This window comes from Acinonyx jubatus, chromosome F2 (genome assembly GCF_027475565.1).
Source record: "Acinonyx jubatus isolate Ajub_Pintada_27869175 chromosome F2, VMU_Ajub_asm_v1.0, whole genome shotgun sequence".
Taxonomy (NCBI): Eukaryota; Metazoa; Chordata; class Mammalia; order Carnivora; family Felidae; genus Acinonyx; species Acinonyx jubatus.
In genome coordinates this window covers 9,162,759-9,185,500 of record NC_069394.1, presented here as the reverse complement: position 1 = coordinate 9,185,500, position 22,742 = coordinate 9,162,759, and the positions used below count along the sequence as shown (strand labels likewise).

Sequence of the window (22,742 nt, the reverse complement as noted above, 5' to 3'; positions counted from 1 at the left end):
AAAATATGGGTGAGGGGGGGGGGGACAGAGGATTAGGGAAAAGACCTCCCTCTGTTTCTAACAAACACCAGTCCCCTGTCCCTTTTTGGGCCAGTGGCTCTTAAACCCAGGTGTACGTGATCATTGTTGCTGTGATGCCTTCCGAACCCCGATACAGAGACCTGTTGAGGAGCATGAGGCAGATTTCTGGAAGGGCAGATGCGGTTTTTGGCAAGATACAGTTTCTGAGTGATTCTCTGGGGCAGGGTGGCAGGGGTTGAAAATCACCTGAGAGCACCCCAGTTTGAGCCGTGAGGGCCTGAGTGTCCTCCTTACACGCAGAGCGCTGCTGGAGAATGGAGACTATGTCCGGGCGGGCTGTGTTGCCAGAGCTAGATGCTCGAGAGGGGAGGGAAAGGGTGTCGCGGGCGCGTGCTGTCGGTTCTGCTGTGTCTTCTGCCTCCTGTGTGACCGAGCACTGACCTGTGAGAAAGAACGGACGTGGCGGGGTGTGGGTCTTCGGCCAGGGCTTCTCAGACGTTAGCGTGCATCAGAACCACCTGGAGAGCTTGTGAAAAACACTTTTCTGGGCCTCACCCTCAGAATTCCTGATGTCAGGTGAGTTCCCGGGTGATGCTGATCTGGAATCCACACTCGGAGAATATGTCTGGGAAGACAGCGATAGATCAAGGGGTAGCAGTTGGAAGAGGATGGTGTTCTGTGGCCACTCAGTTGGAGCTGTTGTCCAGACGCTATTTTAGTGCGAGAGGGAACTTGGCTTTTGTAACTCTGAACCCTTGGACCCATTTACTCTGCCCTTAGAATTCAGCCAAACGTATGTTTGATGCTTGGGAATTATTCAAACTAGGTTTTCTGGCCATTATGTTCAGTTTACATTCGAACATCATAAAACCTGTGATTTTGGCCATGAAAGCATGTGTGAGATACACACTAATTCCTTTCAGTGATAATAGTTTTAAATTTATTTATCCTGCTACGATTGCCATCCATATCATGCCACCTACATGCTGCAACAGTGTTTGTTTATTCATGTCCTAGTCTGCCATTTTGAAACATGAACTTGCATTCAGGAAGGCCTGAGAGAAAATACTGATTTTGGGTTTATGCTAGCAAGATTATGAATGAATGAAATCTCCTCTTTAGGTTCTTAAAACTACTCATTATTATTAGGATTTTATAATGCATGATTGACTTACTCCTTCTTGAAAATTTTCCTATATTTCTCGACCATTATTTCTACTGACTTCTCTGAGATGTCCTAAGACCCTAAAAAAGACATTTTTCTATAGAACATTAACTTTTTGTAAATCAAAAACAAAACATTCAAGAACAGAGTCAGGGAAAAAATAAGATTAGAAGCTGATAAGAGAAACACTAAGTCATGAAATATTTAAGTTATGAACAACATGATTTTTTTTTTTTTTTTTTTTTTTTTAGTTCAAATTTGGCCAACTTCTTTCTGGTCTGATTAAAGAGAATTTTCTCTTTATATAGACCCCCCCCCCCCCTTTGCTCCTCCAGAAGCTGGAGTGGCTTTACCAGTATAGACCAGGCTCCACTGTAAGAACTAGATGTGGAGCACTCAGTAGTGCAAAGCCCTTGCTCTCCCAGCCTGTTGATGCCGCCCAGAAGGAGGTGAGCAGTGGGCAGGGGAAGCAGCGGGCAGACCGAGACCAGAGGCTGGGACACTGGGGCACAAGGAACTACCTGTCGCTGCAGTGCTCAGCTGATTAGCCCCCAGGTGCCCCGCAGCAGCGGTCAGGTGTTCCACTGCACAACTCGCGATGACTCAGCTCCCTCATATCTCCATCCACACTCCTGCAAGATCTCTAGTGTCCGTCCTCATTTTTTCCCCTTGGTTATAAATATTTCCTTGTGTGTGCCTCAATTGTTTTTGTTTTTTCTCAATAGCCTGAGCAAAATTGTGGTCTTTGACATCAATGCTGGCACAAATACAAACCTAAAACTGGGCGTTTGAGTCAAATTCTATGTAGTGGTCCTCTATATAATCTAGTTTCTAGAATATACTTTAAAAGATTTTTATCAAAGTGAAATTTTAAAACTTTGCAAATTCCTTAGGGAACTCAAGATCCCACCTTAAGAAATACTGGTGAAGTCGTTAAGAACGCAGATTTTGGAGTCAGGTAGTCCTGGTATGCAGTCGGCTTCACCATTAGCTGGCTACACTCCTCGAGCAAGTAATAGATCTTGTGTTTGGAGTGTTTGGTAGAGTATCTGGTGCATATTAAGTGCAGTGGCGGTTGATGATCCTGATCCTGTTAAGAATAGTAGCATTGATATCGGACTCCAGGCAGTCTCCTTCCCTTCACTGAAATGCCCATGTCTGTGGTACAGATAACGAAACCCGTTCTCTTTATAACCCGTGGTTCTTGGGGGGATCAAAAGGACTAACGTTTGTGAGAGCGTTTGAGAACTATGCGTATTTAAGTTATCAATATCAACCTTGGGCATAAACTCTATAAGCACCAAGGCTAGGGGATCCTCTGCAAGTTACTTGTAATAGGGTATATGAGAAGACGCAAAGTCAGTCTTTGACGCAAAGTCAGTCGAAGACGCAAAGTCAGTAATTACCTTGGCCTCAAAAATCCTTTGTTTCTTTGTCTAGGGACAAGTGCTCTATTCTCATTTGTCTGCCCTTCCCTTCTAAATATTTAATAGCTTACAGTCACTTCCTTTAGCTCCTTTCTATCTGGAAAAGTGACCCAAACATGGAAAAATACTTGCTGAGTTTACTTTTGTGTACGTTCTAGACTTATCGGATGTGGAATTCCTAGACGATTCTTCAACAGAGAGTTTACTTCTAAGTGGGGATGAGTACAATCAGGACTTCGATTCCACCAATTTTGAGGAATCTCAGGATGAAGACGATGCTCTTAATGAGATCGTGCGATGTATCTGTGAAATGGATGAGGAGAACGGCTTCATGATCCAGGTAACCCGTCTTCCCTGCCCTCCGGAGCCATTAACTTCAGGTGCTCAGCAAGTACAACCAGGGCTTCCGTGTTTGTCACTAACTGTCCTGTTGAAGACAGAGGTTTTCAACTTATCACAGCGTTTCAAGTCCCAGTAGTACTGGTGGGGAAATCTCTTCATCAAAGGAGTAGACGGCTGTCTCACCTGAGAGAGCTCGTGTTGAGTTTGAGGTCTTCAGGCTGAAATTCTGGAAGCCAGTCTTTGAAGCCATTAAGATGGCGAGCATCCGCGTTGAAGGGTAGAGCGTAGCAGCCCGCCCGGGTCCCCGTTTAATAACATTGTGTCGTCACCTTCCCAGCCCCTCAACCTGCCGATCTGGAAATAAACGTGTCCACTCTTCTCAAAGTTTGTTGCGAGGATGAAGCGTTACCAACCACTGGTGTCTCCCTGTAGAAAGGGTATCTTTCTAGGAACAGGGAGAAGCATAACCCCATGTTCTGTGATGACATTTAGCAGATTTGGAAATGATGGTCATAGGAATGAAGAAAGAGTAATCTTTTCTCTACCCCTTTTCAAAGGGTTTCTCAAATAAGGGAACTACAAATTTATAGCATCACCATACCGGTTGAAGTCACTGCTACAGGCACTCCTATGAACTTGCCTTTTAAAAAAAGTGCACTCTGATAGGCTATTTTTACGAGTTTTAAGGATGTAATTGCCTAAAAATTAGTGGGAAATAAATGAGAGAACTAGTTTTATGATTGTGTGTGTGGTTTAAGTAATATGTCAAGGTGCATAGCTTGTCAAGGTAATAGCTGTGGCAGGGGGAAGTTCGTGAAGCATTTGAGTGTTTCAGAAAGAAAATGCATCCTGAATCCGCGTCCGTGTCGTCGCGTGGACGAGACTCGCAGTGCGGGGGGAGGCGAGAGCCTCCCGGCGGGGAGGGGGCGTGGCTTCCTCGCTGGGGAGCAGCCCAGTGACCGCAGGCGCCCCTGTGTTTTCTCGCAGTGCGAAGAGTGTCTGTGCTGGCAGCACAGCGTGTGCATGGGGCTCCTGGAGGAGAGCATCCCCGAGCAGTACGTCTGCTACATCTGCAGGGACCCTCCCGGTAAGCCTGAGCCCCGTGTGGGGGGCTGGACGCCCGAAGATCTGGGTCCCAGCCTGTGGTGTGCCGGCGGCAGGAGACACCGCTACTTGGCCGGGCCGGTTGCATTCTGCTTCTGCGTCGGCGTCTTTCAGTATTTTTCACTCTCTGTAACAGTTTCATTTTCCATGTTAATGACCTAGGCCAAAACATTCGCCTCATTTCCCACCGCCTTTCCGGGGCAGAGTTAGGACTTTCTCTGGGAGAAGAATTCACCCCTTCGTGTGTCCCTGTGTATTGATTTCTAGATAGGTTCCTGTGTGACTCTTCGAGTGGAACTGTATTCGAGTGTGCACTCCTCATGACGTGACTTGAGGAAAGTTCCTGAACATGCTGTGTATCCAACTGATTTTGGGTAGATGGGATCTCAGGCTCTCCCGTTGGGTCCCTTTATCTTGCCGAGGAGGCAGCCGGGGCTCAGAGGGTTGGCTGCGTGCCGTGTGCACAGACCTGAGATGGAAACGGGTGCCCTTCGCCTCCCTCTCCAGCACCTGCTTCCATCTAGAGGCTCTTTGAGTAGCAAGGTTTTGCATATTATGTACACATTCAGCTGCCCAGGCAGAAAATAACTAGGTATTCTCAAATAAAAGCCTACCGAATTTTCTCTTGTCTATCTTTAAAACAAAAACAAAAACAAAAGTAACATTTAAGAAGCTGGAGAATGATTCAGAGCTATATGAATGTAGACATCAGTTTACTCATTCAGCAGCATTTATTGGATGCCTTCTCTTTGCCAAATGCTGGTAAGAGGTAAGAGGATTGAATCTAAGCAAGCCTTCCACTGTCTCATAGTACAGTGGGGGTCACAGACACATAAGCAACTAGCTTAATAGGATACAGTTAGTATCGATGGTGAAAATACAAGATTCTACAGGGCCCTGTGAGATCTCGGAAAGGGGTTCGAACATCCACTTAAGCAAGTCTCTGTATTTCATCCAGTTCAAAACAAATGTGAGTGAGAAACAGGCACCCCATCTAGTTTCTCTCCAGCCCTCTCGACCTTTCTAGAAGACAGATGACAGATCTGTAAAAAATGGGAAGCAGTACACTCAGGGTTCTTTGCAGGTGTCCGCAGCCCCTGACCACATCCCTGACGGACCGTGTTCTTAGCGGGCGGAAAATCTGAAAGTGCGGGGGAGCATCACAGCGCCAGCGCCTCAGAACACTGTCTTGCTCTTTCGAATTTGCTCTTAGTACTAGAGCTCCCCTTGCTTTCTGAATGATGTCAGTGGGGTGACAGTGGAAGGGGAATCTGAGTAAGTGGGATCCTTTGTCATCTGAATGTCCCCTTCATCTGCAGGTCAGAGGTGGAGCGCAAAATACCGCTATGATAAGGATTGGTTGGATAACGGGAGAATGTGCGGGTTATCGTTTTTGAAGGAAAATTATTCTCATCTCAATGCCAAAAAGATAGTTTCCACACACCACCTGCTTGCTGATGTCTATGGAGTCACGGAAGTCCTGCACGGGCTACAGCTGAAGATTGGAATTCTGAAGTAAGTGAGGAGAGCTGGGGGTCACAGGCGGCATGTATCCTAATCCAGAGTAGTCGTCAGCCTCTGGAAGGTTCAGATTAGCAGCTTGGAAGACAGAAGAGATATTTGAATACATTTTGTCTTTAAAAACAGGAAAGATGAATAACTTTTTGGATGAGTAGCTGTCTTGTGCCTGTTGTCCCGGAATAAACAAACATGGCTGAAAGTAAATACCGCATCAGTGTTTCAACAAGTGATAGGCCCTGCCCCACTGTTCTGTGTGCTCGCCACATGCACAAAAGTAAGTGCAGTTGCTTGGCGAACCCTGTATTTCATGTCCTCCTTCAGGAATGGTGTGAAGATGAAGTAGGTCTAATAGTATAGTTTTTAATTACGTTAGGGTTGACTTTGGAGGGAACAGGTCATATAATCCATCCCCGTGCTGTGCACCGAAGGTGTTTTAGTCATCGCGGACAATTTTCCCTTAAAACAGCCCCCAAACCTGAGCCTCCTTAAGTAACAACAGGGTGTTCTCGAAGTCCTTGTTTTCAGTTCTTCCTAATTCCTGGCTAGAGTCCTTCTTTAAAAAAAAAATATTTTATATAAAAACAGGATGATTCCCTGGTTCTTCACAAGATTTTCTTCATTTCGACTCAACTTGCCTGGACCAGAAACTTGTCCTTTCCCCTTCTTCTATCCCCGTCCAGGTTTCACCTCAACTTTGTGCGTCAAGGGCACTTGGCCATTGTGATTGCTTAACACGGTTCAGTGCGTTCCCGTGTCTCTTCATACTCCCAGCCAAGGCTGTTCTGTTCACATGCATGATTGTCACACTTCTGAGTTCCCTGCGGCTCTGGTCTCGCACTCTTTGAGTTCATCCTTCTTACTCTTGCCACTGTGAGCTTAGTAAAAGATGAATATGAGCTTGTCTTTGAGCTTCGTATCCCACCGTGCCTTCCCGGGGCCCAGCGGACGAAGTCTGAGCTCTCCGGCACGCACTCTGAGTCCTTCCCTGGGACCGTTCAGTTTTGTTGCCAAGTCTCTCCTCCCCCAGTGGTTTTCCCCAAACATCGCAGCTCTACCAGACCATAATCCCTGGATGAAGTCTGCTGTTCCATAGGTACGGCCCTTCCACGCCCACACCCAGAACAGCCTTCAGCCATCTTTCTGGCAGATGCCTTTTCAGGATACCTGCCCGGCCAGGGCTGATCACACCCTCTTGGCAAGCTGCCTGCACCCTGGTGTCGGCGTGCGCTTCGGTGCACTTTGTTCCCCATGTTTGTCTCCTCTTACTAAACAGGAGCTCCTTTAAGGGGGGGCTTGGGCCTCATTTCATCCTGGTACTTAGTGTGGAGCTAAGTCCTCAGTGATTGTTCCTTGAATGTGATTTGCTTCTGTTGTAGGTCATGAATCCGAATGTGGATTTCTTTATAAAAAGGCCATGCAAATGCTAAAACTCAAGGGAGGAATGAACTTATTAAACTAATAAAGCTTTTGTTTAAAAGCCCAGTTGTAGGGGCACCTGGCGGGCTCAGTTATAAGAGCACATGACTCGTTTTCTTTTTTCTTTTATTTATTTTTATTGCTACTTATATTTAATGTTACTAGGTAATCTGCATTTAACTTTTTTATGATTATGAAAATGTACACACACACATAATAGTGCAGTGAACCTCCATATACTCATAACTTAAGTTCAACAATAATCGTATCTTGCCACAGATTCATCTGTTTTTGTCCTTTGCTGAAGTATTTCATTTCATTTTATTATTTCTTTTTTTTCTTTCCTTGTCTCAGGTTTTTTGTTTTTTGTTTTTATTTAAATAATTTATTGTCAAGTTAGCTAACATACAGTGTAGTTTTGGCTTCAGGAGTAGATTCCTGTGAATCATCACTTACGTACAACATCCGGTGCTCATCCCAACAGGTGTCCTCCTCAGTGCCCATCTCCTATTTTCCTTGCCCCCCACAGCCTCCCCCCCATCAACCCTCAGTTTGTTCTCTGCATTTAAGAGCCTCTTATCGTTTGCCTCCCTCTCTGTTTATAACTTATTTTTCCTTCCCTTCCCCCATGGTCTTCTGTTAAGTTTCTCAATTTTCACGTATGCGTGAAAACATGCTGTCTTTTTCTGACTTATTTCACTTAGCATAATACCCTCCATTTCCATCCATATTGTTGAAAATGGCAAGATTTCATTCTTTCTCATTGCTGAGTAGTATTCCTGTGTGTGTGTGTGTGTGTGTGTGTGTGTATCACATCTTCTTTCTCCATTCATCAGTTGATGGACATTTGAGCTCTTCCCATAATTTGGCTGTTGTTGATAGTGCTGCTATAAACGTTGGGGTACATGTGCTCCTACAAATCAGCATTTTTGTATCTTTTGGATGAATACCTACTAGTGCAATTGCTGGGTTGTAGGATAGTTCTATGTTTAATTTTTTGAGAAACCTCCATACTGTTTTCCAGTAACAGTGCACAAGGATTCCCCTTTCTCCACATCCTCGCCAGCATCTGTTGTTTCCTGAGTCGTTAATTTTAGCCACTCTGACCGGTGTGAGGTAGTATCTCAATGTGGTTTTGATTTGTATTTTCCTGATGATGAGTGATGTTGAGCCTCTTTTCATGTGTCTGTTGGCCATGTGGATGTGTTCCTTGGAAAAGTGATTATTCATGTCTTCTGTCCATTTCTTCACTGGATTGTTTTTCGGGTGTTGAGTTTGGTAAGTTCTTTACAGATTTTTGATAGGTCATTTGCGAATATCTTCTCCCATTCTGTCAGTTGCCTTTTAGCTTTGTTGATTGTTTACTTTGCTGTGCAGAAGATTTTTATCTTGATCAGGTCCCAATAGTTCATTTTTGCTTTTATTTCTCTTGCCTTCAGAGATGTGTCAAGTAAGAAGTTGCTGTGGCTGAGGTTAAAGAGGTTGTTGCTTGTTTTCTCCTCTAGGGTTTTGATGGTTTCCTGTCTTACATTTAGGTCTTTTATCCATTTTGAGTTTATTTTTGTGTATGGTGTAAGAAAGTGGTCCAGATTCATTCTTCTGCATGTTGCTGTCCAGTTCTCCCAGCACCATTTGCTAAAGAGACCGTCTTTATTCCATCGGATACTGTTTCCTGCTTTGTCGAAGGTTAGTTGGCCGTACATGTGTGGGTCCATTTCTGGGTTCTCTATTCCACTGATTTATGGGTCTACCATGGGTCTACGGTGTATGGTATTTGTGCCGATACCATACTGTCTTGATGATTACAGCCTTGTAGCAGAGGCTAACGTCCGGGATTGTGATGCCTCCAGCTTTGGTTTTCTTTTTCAATATTACTTGGGCTATTCGGGATCTTTTCTGGTTCCATACAAATTTTAGGACTGTTTGTTCTAGCTCTCTGAAGAATTCTGGTGTTATTTTGAGAGGGATTGCACTGAATGTGTAGATTGCTTTGGGTAGTATTGACATTTTTACAGTATTTATTCTTCCAGTCCCTGAGCATGGAATGTTTTTCCATTTCTTTGTCTTCTTCAGTTTCTTTCATAAGGTTTCTATTGTTTTCAGCATACAGATCTTTTACCTCTTTGGTTAGGTTTATTTTTAGGTATTTTATGGTTCTTGGTACAATTGTAAGTGGGATTGATTCCTTGATATCTCTTTCTGTTGCTTTATTGTGTATAGAAATGCAGCTGATTTCTATACATTGACTTAATATCCTGCAACTTTGCTGAATTCATGTATCAGTTGTAGCAGATTTTTGGTGGAGTCTTTTGGGTTTTCCATGTAGAGTATCATGTTGTCTGTGAAAAGTGAAAGTTTGACTTCTTCTTTGCCAATTTCGATGCCTTTATTTCACTTTGTTATTTGATTGCTGAGGCTGGGACTTCCAACACTGTGGTGAGAGTGGAAATCCGTGTCGTGTTCCTGATCTCAGGGGGGAAAGCTCTCAGTTTTTCCCCATTGAGGATGATATTAGCTGTGGGCCTTTCATATATGTCTTTTATGATGTTAAGGTATGTTCCTTCTGTCTCAACTTTCTTGAGGGTTTTTATTAAGACAGGATGCTGTATTTTGTCAAATGCTTTTTCTGCATCTATTGACAGGATCATATGATTCTTATCCTTTCTTCTATTAGTGCGATATATCACATTGATTTGTGAATATTAAGTCAGCCCTGCAGATCAAGAATGAACCCTACTTGATCATGGTGAATAATTCTTTTACTATACTGTTGAATTTGATTTACTAGTATCTTATTGAGAATTTTTGCATCCATGTTCATCAGGGATATTGGCCTGTAATTCTCCTTTTTACTGGGATTTTTGTCTGGTTTGGGAATCAAGATAATGTTGGCTTCATAGAATGAGTCTGGGAGCTTTCCTTCCGTGTCTATTTTTCTGGAACAGCTTGAGAAGAATAGGTATGAACTCTGCTTTAAATGTCTGGTAGAATTCCCCTTGGAAGCCATTTGGGCCAGGGCTCTTATTCGTTGGGAGATTTTTGATAACCGTTTCAATTTCTTCGCTGGTTATGGGGTCTGTTCAAATTTCCTATTTCTTCCCACTTGAGTTTTCGTAGTGTGTGGGTATCTAGGAATTTGTCCATGTCTTCCAGATTGTCCAGTTTGTGGGCATACAATTTTTCATAGTATTCTCTCATAATTGTTTGTATTCTTGTGGTGTTCGTTGTGATCTCTCCTCTTTTCATTCGTGATTCTATCTATTTGGGTTCTCTCTCTTCTTAGAAGTCTGGCTAGGGGTTTATCGATTTTGTTTATTCTTTCAAAAAACCAGCTCTTAGATTCATGGATCTGTTCTATTTTTTTTTTTTTTTTTTTTTTTTTGGATTCTGTTTTGTTTATTTCTGTTCTAATCTTTATTATTTCTCTTCTTCTGCTGGCTTTAGGCTTTCTTTGCTGCTCTGTTTCTAGTTCCTTTCGGTGTGAGGTTAGGTTCTGCGTTTGGGATCTTTCTTGCTTTTTGAGATAGGCCTGGTTTGCAATGTATTTCCCTCCTAGGACTGCCTTTGCTGCATCCCAAAGGGTTTGGACTGTCATGTTTTCATTTTCATTTGCTTCCATATATTTTTAATTTTTTTTTCAATTTCCCAGTTGACCATTCATTCTTTAGTAGGATGTTCTTTAATCTCCATGCATTTTTCTTGTGGTTGGTTGCAAGTTTCGTTGCGTTGTGATCTGAAAATATGCATGGTATGATCTCAATCCTTTTATATTTGTTGAGGGCTGTTTTGTGACCTAGGCTGTTACGTGATCTGTTTTAGAACATGTTTCATGTGCACTTGAGAAGAATGTGTATTCTGCTGCTTTTGGATGAAAAGTTCTAAATATATCTGTTAAGACAATCTGGTCCAGTATATCGTTCAAGGCCGTTGTTTCCTTATTGATTTTCTGTCTGTGTGATCTGTCCATTGTTATAAATGGAGTATTAAAGTCACCTACAATTACAGTATTATTATCAATAAGTTAGCTGTTGTTTGTAATTAATTGTTTTATATATTTGAGTGCTTCATATATTTATTTACAATTGTTTATAATTGTTGGGTCTTCTTGATGGATAGACCCCTTCATTATGATATAATGTCCTTCTTCATCTCCTGTTAGTCTTTGGCTTAAAATCTAATTTGTCTGATATAAGTATGGCTACTCCAGCTTTCTTTGGACTTCCAGTAGCATGATGGGTGGTTCTCCATCCCCTCACTTTCAATCTGCCTGTGTCCTCAGGTCTAAAATGGGTCTCTTGTAGACAGCATATAGATGGATCTTGGTTTTTTATCTATTCTGATACCCTGGGTCTTCTGATTGGGGCATTTAGTCCATTTACTTTCAGAGTGACTATTGAAAGATACGGATTTAGTGTCGTGTTATCTGTAGGTTTTGTGCTTGTGGTGATGTCTGTGGTCCTTTGTAGTCTTTGCTGCTTTCCACTCACAGAGTTCCCCCGTAGGATCTCCTGCAGTGCTGGTTTAGTGGTGATGAACTCCTTCAGTTTTTGTTTGGGAAAGCCTTTATCTCTCCTATCCTCAATGACAGCCTTGCTGGATAAAGGATTTTTGGCTGCATATTTGTCCTGTTCAGCACATTGAATATTTCCTGCCACTCCTTTCTGGCCTGCCACGTTTCCATGGACCGGTCTGCTACTACCCTTATGTGTCTGCCCTTATAGATTAAGTCCCGTTTGTCCCTAGCCACTTTCAGAATTTTTGTCTTTGTATTTTGGCGGTTTCGCTATGATATGTCATGGTGTTGACATGTTTTTGTTGATTTTGAAGGCAGTTCTCTGTGCCTCCTGGACTTGGATGTCTGCTTCCTTCCCCAGATTAGGGAAGTTCTCAGCTATAGCTTGTTCAGATAAACCTTATTATGAGGTTTATTATGTTTCAGTGAATCACTTAGGTCTTTAATTCTCCCCTTGTGGTCTAGTCATTTCTGTCCCTCCTTCTCTCAGTTTCATCATTTTCCATATTTTTATCTTCTATTCTGCCCTCTGCTTCTTCCATCCTTGTTGTCACTGCATCTAGTTTATTTTGCATCTCATTTATAGCGTTTCTTAATTCGTTGTGAGTCTTTCTTAGGTCCTTGATCTCCGCAGCTAGAGATTCTCTTCTGTCTTCTATGCTTTTTGCAAGCCCAGCTATTAGTCTTAATGACTATTGTTCTAAATCCATGTTCAGATACATTTTTTATATCTGTTTTGAGCGGTTCTCTGGTTGTCATTTCTTCCTGGAATTTCTTTTGAGGAGAATTCTTCTGTTTTGTCATTTTGGCTAGTTTTCTTTTATGTGTTTTAATAGCTTGTTATGTGTCCTATACCTGCGAGCACTACTATATTAAAAAGGGGTCATACACTGTCCAGGGCCTGGCCCTTCAGGAGGTGTTTTTGGAATGTCTTGCATGCTGTTGTTGTGACTCTGTTTGCGTTGTTTCCCTACTCGTAGTGGTGGTTTGGACCTTCCACCAGCTGTGCTTTGATTTGTTTCTTGAAGTAACCCTGGAAAAAAATGGAAAAAGGTGGAGGAGGGGCTGGAAGAAGCCTTATGCCATACAAAGAGAGAGATGACAGAGGTGGAAAAAAAAGACCAGGCAGAGAATCAAAGAAACTCTAAGGCTTAATCCAGAGAGAGAGAGGAAAATAAAGAAGGAGTTACAGAAAAGGTGTAAAAAGAATAGAGTAAAATGCCTGATTAAACAGACAACCCGAACAGAGAAAGAAACATAAAGAAAAACAGACACACGCACACACACGCACGCACACACACGCACACACACATTCACAATAAGAATTGACCAAAAATCAAATCAGAAAATGCAAAACTGCAGGACAGTTGGGTGTCGCTGCCTGGGACTGGTGGCTGTGCTGGTCTGGAGGAGGGTCCGTCCGGTTTAATCAGTGTCAGTCTCTCGCAGATACGCAGTTACCGGGCACAGAGGGGTGAGGTCCCCCCTCCACTGCGGGGCCGCTGTCCTGTTTCCTGAAACTCCACCTTGTTGGTGATGGGGAGAAAAATGGCAACACCCCAGTCTATCCTCCCTCTACGGGGTGTCCCAAACCACACTGTTCAGGCTGTCCTCTCCGGGCTGCGCAGGCACGGGTAGCCGGTTTGTCCCCGCTCCACAGTCTCTCGTGCCTCCCAGGCGCTTGGCTGAGATTAAAATCCTGATGTCTTAAAGGATCCCACTCTACGTGGCCTGGTTCTCCAGAACCGTAGCGCCACTCCCCTAGTCGACAATGGGCCTCTGGCTGGCGCCTGCGGGGTCTTTTGTCCTGACCCTGCATACCCTCTTCCCACAGTACTCAAGGGAGGGGACTGCTCTCTCCCAGTGTGCCCCCAGATCATTCCAGAACCCCGGGGCCAGCTCCTTTTCCCTCCAGGGGCACGCACACGGTGGGCTCGGGTCCGGACCACGTCATGCAACCCTGAAAACTCTGATCTTCATTCCTGAGGCTGTAGTTTTCATTCTGTCTGTGGTCCAGAGAGGTTTTTCTCTTGTCCAAACACAACCCCACTCTTCCACAGCCTCTCTTTCTCTTCCTTTTGTTTCTCCATCAAAGGGGTTCCCTTTTCTCCATGCCTACGCCACATGTTTTATCTCTCCCAATTTTCAAACACCCACCTCTGTCCTGCCAAGCTGTCTCCCGACACCCGGGAAGATGTTTCTGTCACTCTGCAGCCTGGGTTCCTGGAATTCCAAGTGTTCTGACCTCAATACTGCTGTGTTTGAGGGATGAGGTAAATTCCAATTCCTCTACTTCTCCACCATCTTGACTCTCCTTTGTTCAGTGTATTTGCATGTGCACACAAGCCGGGGAAGGGGCAGAGAGAGAGAGAGAGCAAGAAAGGGAGAGAGAATCCCAAGCAGGCTCCACACTGTTAGCACGGAGCCAGATGTGGGACTCCAACCCACGAACTGTGAGATCATGACCTGAGCTGAAACCAAGAGTTGTACACTCAGTGACTGAGCCACCCAGGTTCCCCCGAAGAGCATGCGACTCTTGATCTCAGGGTTGTGAGTTCGAGCCCCATGTTGGGTGTAGGGATTACTTTAAAAAAAAAAAAAAAAAAAAAAGTAAACTTAAAAGATGAAAGCCTGGTTGTCCTTGATAGGAATTTGAATTTCAATGCATTCATTCTTTCGATAAGGGTTTAAACTGGACCAATTTGGCCTCATGTCTGTGGCCTCTCTTTATGTTAATATGTCTAATGATAGAATTTGTTGTCATTAGCTATTTATTGAAAGTCTGAAAATAAAGTCTACTTCATGCCAGAAATCGGTGCTTTCATACGAGATTTTATTTAATCCTTAAAATAAGCCTGAAAAATAGATCCTGCCTCATTTGATAGGTGGGTAGTCAAAGACAGAGGTTATGTAACTTGTCTAGGATCCTCAGTGGCACAGTAGGATTCGATCCACTGGACCGTTAGACTATAAAACCAGCTTTCTGCTATGTCTGTTACTGGGTAAGAATTTTAGTGTTTTCTGTTACTAAATTATTAAGGGTTCAAAAGTTAAAATTTATAATTTCAGAAATAATACTTGGGTATTAGAAGAAAACTAATTTGACCCCTGGGTATTTATCTAATCTGGAAATAATTCACAAACATTATTGAGCCTTCTGAAAGGTTTATGCCTCTTGAATATCCTCCTTTCTTACCACCTCTGATGAAAGAATTCCTGTGTACTCAATGAAGGATTTTAATGATGAATTAGCTGTGCAGTATCACATGCTCACATGTTTAGTGAGGATGGGGGTAGATAAAAGGATGTCATTGTAGACTGTTGGTGAGGGTGTAATTAGTACAACCTCTTTGGAGGCCCCTTGGGCAGTTACTTCCCAATTTAAAACGTGTACCCATTATCCAGCCACTCCGTATCTGACTGAAAGTCCCCACTTGCGCGCAGCGATCACACGAACACGCACGCACGTCGGTAGGTGGGGGATTGGCTGGTGAGCCCAGACTGTGGCACATTGATACTGTTCAGCTACCAGAGTTAAGGGAAACGTCTGTGTCCTGATGTGGCAAGCTGCCCACATGTGTCATATGCGAAGAAGGCAAATTGAGAGCCCCATGTGTGTAAAAAGAGAAAGTGTATGCTTACCCCTTTAAAAAGAGTAATTAAACCAAAAGTAGAAATTCTTTGTCAGACCTATAGTTAAAAAAATAAATAGGTAAAATATAATTTTATGTGTATAGAAAATGTCTGAAAGGTTATGCCTCAGTTTTTTTATGATTGCCACGCAGGGAGGTTTTTCCTTTGTACACATTTATTGCCTGAATGTTTTATTAGGAGCAAGTATCACTTTTTGATCGAAGGAAGCTGTTAAAATGGACCCACATAAAAGCTTTTCATGCCATACGATTTTAAAAAATCCAGTGAAAAGTCAGAAAAAGAAGTGCATGTATATCAAGTATTGCTGTGAACTGTCCACAGAATTACATTCACCATTGCTTTTCTTCTACCTCAGTATTATTTCTGTAAAATCGTGAGAATTCCAACTTTGGCTTAAGTTCTGGGGCAGGTTAACCTAAAGCGTACGTCTGCTTTTGTCTAGAGTCCCTGCCCTCTTCCTAACCCGGTTCCCTGGGTGGGAGTCTAGGTTTTCAGTGGGGAAGTGGGGTCAGTCTGCCTGAGCGCACACACTTGGTGTGAAACGTCAGTCTGCCTGAGCGCGCACACTGGGTGTGAAACGTCAGTCTGCCTGAGCGCGCACACTGGGTGTGAAACGTCAGTCTGCCTGAGCGCGCACACTGGGTGTGAAACGTCAGTCTGCCTGAGCGCGCACACTGGGTGTGAAACGTCAGTCTGCCTGAGCGCGCACACTGGGTGTGAAACGGGCACGGACAATGAAGGGTTACCTGTATCATCTTACATTCTGAAACTTGTCTTTTCCTGAACTGCTCTTTCTCCAACTTTGTTGTAAGGAATAAACATCATCCCGACCTCCATCTCTGGGCTTGTTCTGGAAAGCGAAAAGACCAAGATCAAGGAATTGCGGGGGTAGAGAAAAAAATGACAGCACAAGACACAGGGAGTGTTGAGGAGAAGAAATACCATGTTCAGAACCATAAAGAACCACCTCGTGTGCCCCTAAAAATGGAAGGAACTTACATAACAAGTGAGCACAGCTACCAAAAGCCACAAAATTTTGGTCAAGACTGCAAATCTCTCGCAGACCCTGGGAGCTCAGACGACGACGATGTTAGCAGTTTTGAAGAAGAACAAGAATTCCGCAGGAAAGATAAAAACTGTTCACAGTATTCAGTGAAAGAAGATGGGATGCCTGACAAGGTAGAACTATCTCATTTGTTTTGGCTTGGAAGATAGGATAGAATGTAGGAAAATTTTCTAAAATCAGACAACTGAATTCCCAGTAAAATTATGCTTATATTTCCAAGTTCACGGGTGCCTGGTTAGGGTGAAAACATCTTTTGCTTCTCTATAAGAAAACACTGGCCATTTGAACATTTAATTATCCCCTAGTTCAGAATTGTAGATGCGGTCAACTTTTGCCCTAACCAAAGTCTCAGTTTTATAAATGCACTTAGATGCCTCCGAAAACCATGAGCCACAGTTTTTTCCAAATGAAGATGTCTGTGTGTGAGAATGTGTGCGTGTGTGTATATGTTAATATAATTCGTCTGCTCTTTTTGTGTGTTTCAGATAAAAGATGGTGCTCTAACCTTTTTAAAACCATAGCACATTTGTGTCTGCGTATCAATTCCATTAGGCGATACAGTGGGTTTTTATAGCTCTTTGTACACTGAGTATTTATAAACTTCTTTCCTAGTCACAGGGATTGTCTTAGTGATGCCGTTTCCTCATTTTTCATTGATTTTCAGCTAGTAATGCCACTAAAATAATCCTTTATTTTTCTGGCCTATTTCATCAAGAAGTCACGGTAAATAAATTTGGGAAGCTTACATTTCCTGATATTTGTGGCAAATTATTTTGTGAAATGCATATCCCTTTTATGAAATGAATTCTTCCTGGTGAGTCTTGGTTCAGATTTTCTGTGTATGTGTTAAGCAGTTTACACTTTTTTTAAATTTTTAAAAGATTCTTAACTTTCTCTTGCCTCATTGATTTAATTGCAGCAGTTAATTACAGCCTGCAGTTAATTTGACTTTAAACTGGCCTTTGCCAGTTTTCATGATTTTTCCGTCATTGCTTTCTGCCTTCACTCCGCTTATGTCCTTAGTTTGGATTAATCGAAGAAGGGGTCAGTCTAAAATTAGCTGGGCTTTTTAGTTACAGAGTATCATTAGCGACTTCATTTCTTTAGCATGTTTTATTGAATGACTTCCACCCTGTGTGGCCCTGTGCGAGGCATCGTGGAGAGACATGGAAGGCATTTTTGCTCTTCTAAGGACCAGCAGCTAAAATGTAATTATATGCTAGCACTTCCTTTAAGACTGTTCTGTGAGTCAGGTTGGATTTCACTGATCATTGTGGTAATGAGGTGTTTCATGCTGTCTTTCCCGTTATGACATTATATTTCGCCCCATTCTGTTTTTTTTTTCCCAATGGTTCTTTGGAGAAGAATCCAGCTGAAAGGAATACGGTATTTATTTATAATGATAAAAAGAGCACTGATGACTCAGGACACGCACATCTTCAGTGGCAGCTCAATCTCCTTACACACATAGAGAATGTCCAGAAAGAAGTTGCCAGCAGGATGGACCTAATAGAAAAAGAAGTCGATGGTAATTTTAAGAAAGAACTAAAATACAGTGACTCTAGTATGTAAAGTGTCCGTTGTTGTTACAGAGACGTTATGTGAAGTGTTATGTGAATTACAGGGTGGGAACTGTAGATCCTGTCTGTCCTGATGGATCGTCTTGATCATTTACATCTCATTTAACACAGATGGCATTCGGGGTGTTTTAGGCTGAAGACAGTATGACTGGATATTATCTTGGTTGTTTTTAAGTTGGGTGTTTATTGGACTTTAAGACACAGAATAGATGAACATAAGGGAAGGGAAGCAAAAATAAGATAAAAACAGGGAGGGGGACAAAACATAAGAGACTCTTAAATATGGAGAACAGACTGAGGGTTGCTGGAGGGGTTGTGGGAGGGGGGATGGGCTAAATGGAGAAGGGGCATTAAGGAATCTCCTCCTGAAATCAGTGTTGCGCTATATGCTAAGTTGGATGTAAATTTAAAAAATTAAAAAAAATTTTTTTAATTAAAATTTAAAAAATAAAAACAAAAGCTAAAGTTGGATATTTATTAAATACTGCCCATTTGCTGGATGCAGTATAAAGCACATATGGAATATTTATTAGTTTCATTGAACTGTGATTTTTTTTTTTTTTTTTTGGAAGTTAGTTTACGGACCTTAAGCATATTTAAAATATGGGGGAAAATACTTTGTATCTTTGCTATCACTTTGGTCAGTAGGTCAGTAAAATTAACAACAGGAAACTCCTGCAAGCTGGATAGGTAAACCTTAAGTGTGCAGACACATTTTCAAATGGTTTTCTTTTATAGTTTTGTTTTTATCACACAGGAGCCTGAGGGTAGAGACAGGAAAGTTGAGAAAGTAGGGTAAGATTACCTAATTCCTAATCCAGTGTTTTGGTTCTTTTCCTAACGTCATACATAGATTATATTCCCATTTTTAAATTTCACCCCACACTAAATTAGAACTCCCACTGCTTTGTTTTTCCCTGAGAAAAGAGTAAATGGAAACCCATTTCAAAAGCATCTTCCATTGGGTTTAAGCTAGCTTTTTGTTACTTTAATGTTTTGAGTAGATTTCTGAAGGGAAAAAAATGTGCAACTTGACACTGTCCCTTGTTATTAATAAAAAGTGTAGAATAACTAATTGTATTCTGCCTAGACTTCTAATGTGCTTGCATATTTTTAAAAGTAATGATAAAATAGTGGGACTGAAAGGGACACTGAGAAATTGCCACCTCCTTTCCTTTGTTAAGAACTTCCTGATTTAAGAAAAACAATGGTGAGAGTAGCTAAATTTCATTGAAAATGGAGTAGAGAGGATTTAAATCTAAAATAATAGCTTCAGCAGGCACAGGGAACTGTTATTTCCTGTTCAGAAGAGAGTAGAAGGAGATGTTCAAAATGAAATTAGGTTATACCTATAAAGGAAAGAATTATCTAAAATAATAACAAAGTCACCAAGAAGGACTAGAACTCTTGTGGGATAGGTGGAACGGATGCTATACCCTTAGACAGGCGTGAGTCTGTTGGCCCTTCTAGAGAAGGGGACGTCATCTCTGTCTCCATCCTCCCCCAGCCTCCTAGTTACACCATTTTGTGACTTCTCCCAGTTGCCATTTCAATCTGCTTGTTCTCTTCTCTCTTTTAGTTCTGGAAAGCTGGCTTGATTTCACAGGGGAGTTGGAGCCACCGGATCCTCTTGCGAGACTGCCCCAACTTAAACGCCATATCAAACAGCTCCTAATCGACATGGGCAAAGTGCAGCAGATAGCGACTCTTTGCTCCGTATGACAGCAGTGAAAGCCGAATGAAAAGAACGTGGGTCTCTTCAGGCGATCGTTTTTATTATCCACATGACTGCTACGTGGATAGTTATAAAAAGCTTAGTGTTGTTTGGTCATTTACTGATTTGTGACATCAATAGGATGGCACCTTGGAAAGGAAAATGAACAGCTTTATCAAGGAAGCTGATGTTAAAAAAAAGCTTATGAGCAAGCTACAAACGATAATGTGATCTATGCCAGGGATCAATGACGTGGAATATAACTTATGCCAAGGAAATCGAGTTGGCAGGAGTTTTGAATAGTTGCTTACACGAAGCTCGAGATACCTGTAGAAAGAAGTATGGTGTGTTTATGTAATTTTTAGTAGAGAGGTCCATGTAACAAAGCAGAATTTGGCCTACAGCAAAATTGTAGAGGAAATGGAAATTCCGGAGAGTTCTGTAAGGTTGCTTATACGAACTGTCTTCTCCACAGTTCGTCCGGCTGCACCGCAGTTTAGAGTATTTAAACTTCTATAGGATCATGAGCTGTTTATTAGGTGATGAATGTCCTTAATCAGAAAACTGACAGTGGAAGCCTCACTTCCCAGGAAAACAGTTGTGGAATTCTTGCTTCATTATGATCACATATTTAAAAACAAATGCCAAATAATTGGAATTTATTTTGCAGGCAGTAAGCTCATTGTAAACAGAATGGCTCACAGAAGGGTCAGCATGCCAAATGACGATGACACTGCTGGGGAGAGAACGTTAAATACCCCGGGAGTTCTACTCGCAACGTCTTACATAGGCCGTCAGCCCATCAGACACCCGATGTCCTACACGGGACACACGTACTCTGTAGAGTTGAACGCGGTATTCAGGCATCGGCGTACAGCTTGATCCTGAGTATGCTTGGTGTTTGCCTTCAGATAAAAATTGTAAATAACCTCAGCTGGGATGAGGAGTGACAAAAATGTCGAAACAATTTGTGGCTGTGGATTTTTTTAACTGCTGGTAGTGGAATACTGGAAACGCTTCATTTCTGAAGATGAATTTTATTTTTAAAAAATACACGCGCACTCAAAATGTTTAGCTTTGGTCACAAATGGACAAATTTCTGAAACCAAAGGCGACTATAAGTTGCTGAGTTAGCTCTTGCTGGAGTTCGGGCCCGGGTCCTCCTGTCTGCCAGTGCCCTTGTGAGTCGTGTGCCACCATGCTTTGTGCGCAGGTGTGCGTCCGCGTGTGCTTGTTTGAAACAAACACTCAACGTACATATGTACATAGTCTACACATATTTATATCTACACATATCTAGTTTTATTACTATAGACTATGAGAGTTGGTGGTTAACATGAAATGTTACCTTTTAACAGACTGTTTTTAAAAATTAAAAATGTATGTACAGGTTTTGAAACTTTTTTAAAAAGGGGGAAAAAGACTGTTAAGAGGAGGCTATTTGATGATATAACACTTGAATATTTTATGCCTCATTCTGTTTATCAGTTCTAGCGATCTGTGTAAATGCATTGTAGAACTGATACACAGTAAACTTGAATTTATCTTTGATAAGAATACATGCCACTGTACATTCAGATATTATTTAAATTTGCAAACACACTGTTCTATATGTAAGGTACTGTATGTAAAACTCTTTATTAAAACTATTCCACATATCCTGAAATTTCAGCTTGCCTTTTTGTGGCCTTATATTTTGATGTAAAGACGATTAAAAGAATGTGCAAAACAGTCATTCGAAATTTTTATTGCCTTCTGACATTTTCCAACTTGATAAATGTGCCAAAGACCAACAGACATAACATAAGGTCCTGTGTATTTCACTCGTTCTGCATTCACTTTGTCAGCGGTCTTACTGGGAAATGAAAAGCTTTCGTAGAGGTGATTGGGATACTTGCTTAAATTTGCATATTAAAGTAAAAAAAAATAATAATAGTGCCTGTATTCCATGTGTGGAGTAAACTTGCTAATGCCTGTATTTCAAGACTGATAACTATGTCTTTCATTCGTGTTAAAAAAAAAAAAAAAAAAAAAAGAATGGCTCTAATCTTCTCTCTGTTGTGGTTAAATTCCGGATATTGAACTTGTATCTTTTTCTTTTCCCCTCCAGAGTGGAGCGAATAGCATCCTTAACCTATGGATAGTGGCGTTGCCTAGGTTCTTGTCACGTACACAGAAACCCTTTGTGCCTAGTGATACCTGTCTTCTCAGTCCCTGGGAAGGGGCCACAGTTAAATCGACGTGCATTTGTTCTTGGAGTACATTGTAATCGGATCCCTTTACTTGTTAGAAGCCAGCAAACGGGAGGCTTCCCATTAATACCTAGATTACTCAGTTTTGGCTCTGCTTCTATGTGTCTGAATTGAAAGTCTGAATTTTTTAATTTAGATTTGTAAAGAAAATCTATGTCAGATCACTTTCATGCACATATCCTTTCAATATAGAGTATATCAGCAATTGGTTGACGTCTTAGCAATGAGTTGGCTGAGCCTTTCCCTGTTTAAGAATATGAATTCATTTTTGAGAAGTCAGTCCATTGTGAGAGGTTTCAGATGAGTGGATTAAAAAAATCTGTGTATTTAAGTATAAGCAGTAAACTAGAGAGGGTGTTTCTTGAAAAGATGGCTTTCTCCTTGCTGCTCCGACAGAAGAGAAGGAGCACTGGTGGGAGGGATCCTTAGCGTGGTAGTGGCCAGGGGAATCTGCTTCCTCGTACTTGCGTGCGGTCCTTCTGACTTACTTCCTTAAAGGAACTAGGTCCCTCTCCTCATTTCAGGTAAAGCCCTTTTTCCTGACACTCTTTGTGTTTTCACTGACTTATTTCCTCTCCACGTGCATGCTCTACATGTTTGAAACGAAGCACCCCAGTTCCCCTCCAGTGAGCTGGACCTTCTCCAGCTTCAGTCTCTGCTGTGACATGACGTGGAGAGAACCCCCTTTTGAAACCCCATATCCGTCCCATCCCCGCCTGTGCTGACTTCTTCGCCGTCCCCCTAGTTCTTCAGCACATCTTGCTATGGAGGGGTTACTTCTGGCCCCTGAGATGCTAACCTTGTTTGTCTTCATTGTAATTCAGGAAAATGGTCCCTGCCAGGCCAGAGGATTAAGACTTCCTGAGTGCCTGCTTCGTGCCGGTGTTGTACGTTACCTGCAGAACCCGATTTCAGGCTTGTGTGCTCGGGGGCAAACAAGAAGGTTCTCGGGACAGGGAAGCTGAAG

General features: G+C 42.2%; 1 protein-coding gene across 11 annotated transcripts in view; it reads left to right on the top strand.

Moving 5' to 3' along the window:
- The window catches only part of PHF20L1 (PHD finger protein 20 like 1), an 85,935-nt gene extending 64,374 nt beyond the window's left edge, over positions 1-21,561 (top strand). For 8 of the 11 annotated variants that reach the window (XM_053208441.1, XM_053208448.1, XM_053208444.1 and 5 more), the window contains 6 exons: positions 2,772-2,953; positions 3,943-4,042; positions 5,379-5,574; positions 15,976-16,342; positions 17,595-17,793; positions 19,389-21,561. In XM_053208441.1, the coding sequence (XP_053064416.1) occupies positions 2,772-2,953; positions 3,943-4,042; positions 5,379-5,574; positions 15,976-16,342; positions 17,595-17,793; positions 19,389-19,531 (1,187 nt within the window). In that variant the 3' untranslated portion in view covers positions 19,532-21,561. The remainder of the gene's footprint in view (positions 1-2,771; positions 2,954-3,942; positions 4,043-5,378; positions 5,575-15,975; positions 16,343-17,594; positions 17,794-19,388) is intronic. The other 3 variants (XM_053208446.1, XM_027063882.2, XM_053208443.1) reach the window with 1 other exon arrangement.
- The last annotated feature ends 1,181 nt before the right edge of the window (positions 21,562-22,742 follow it).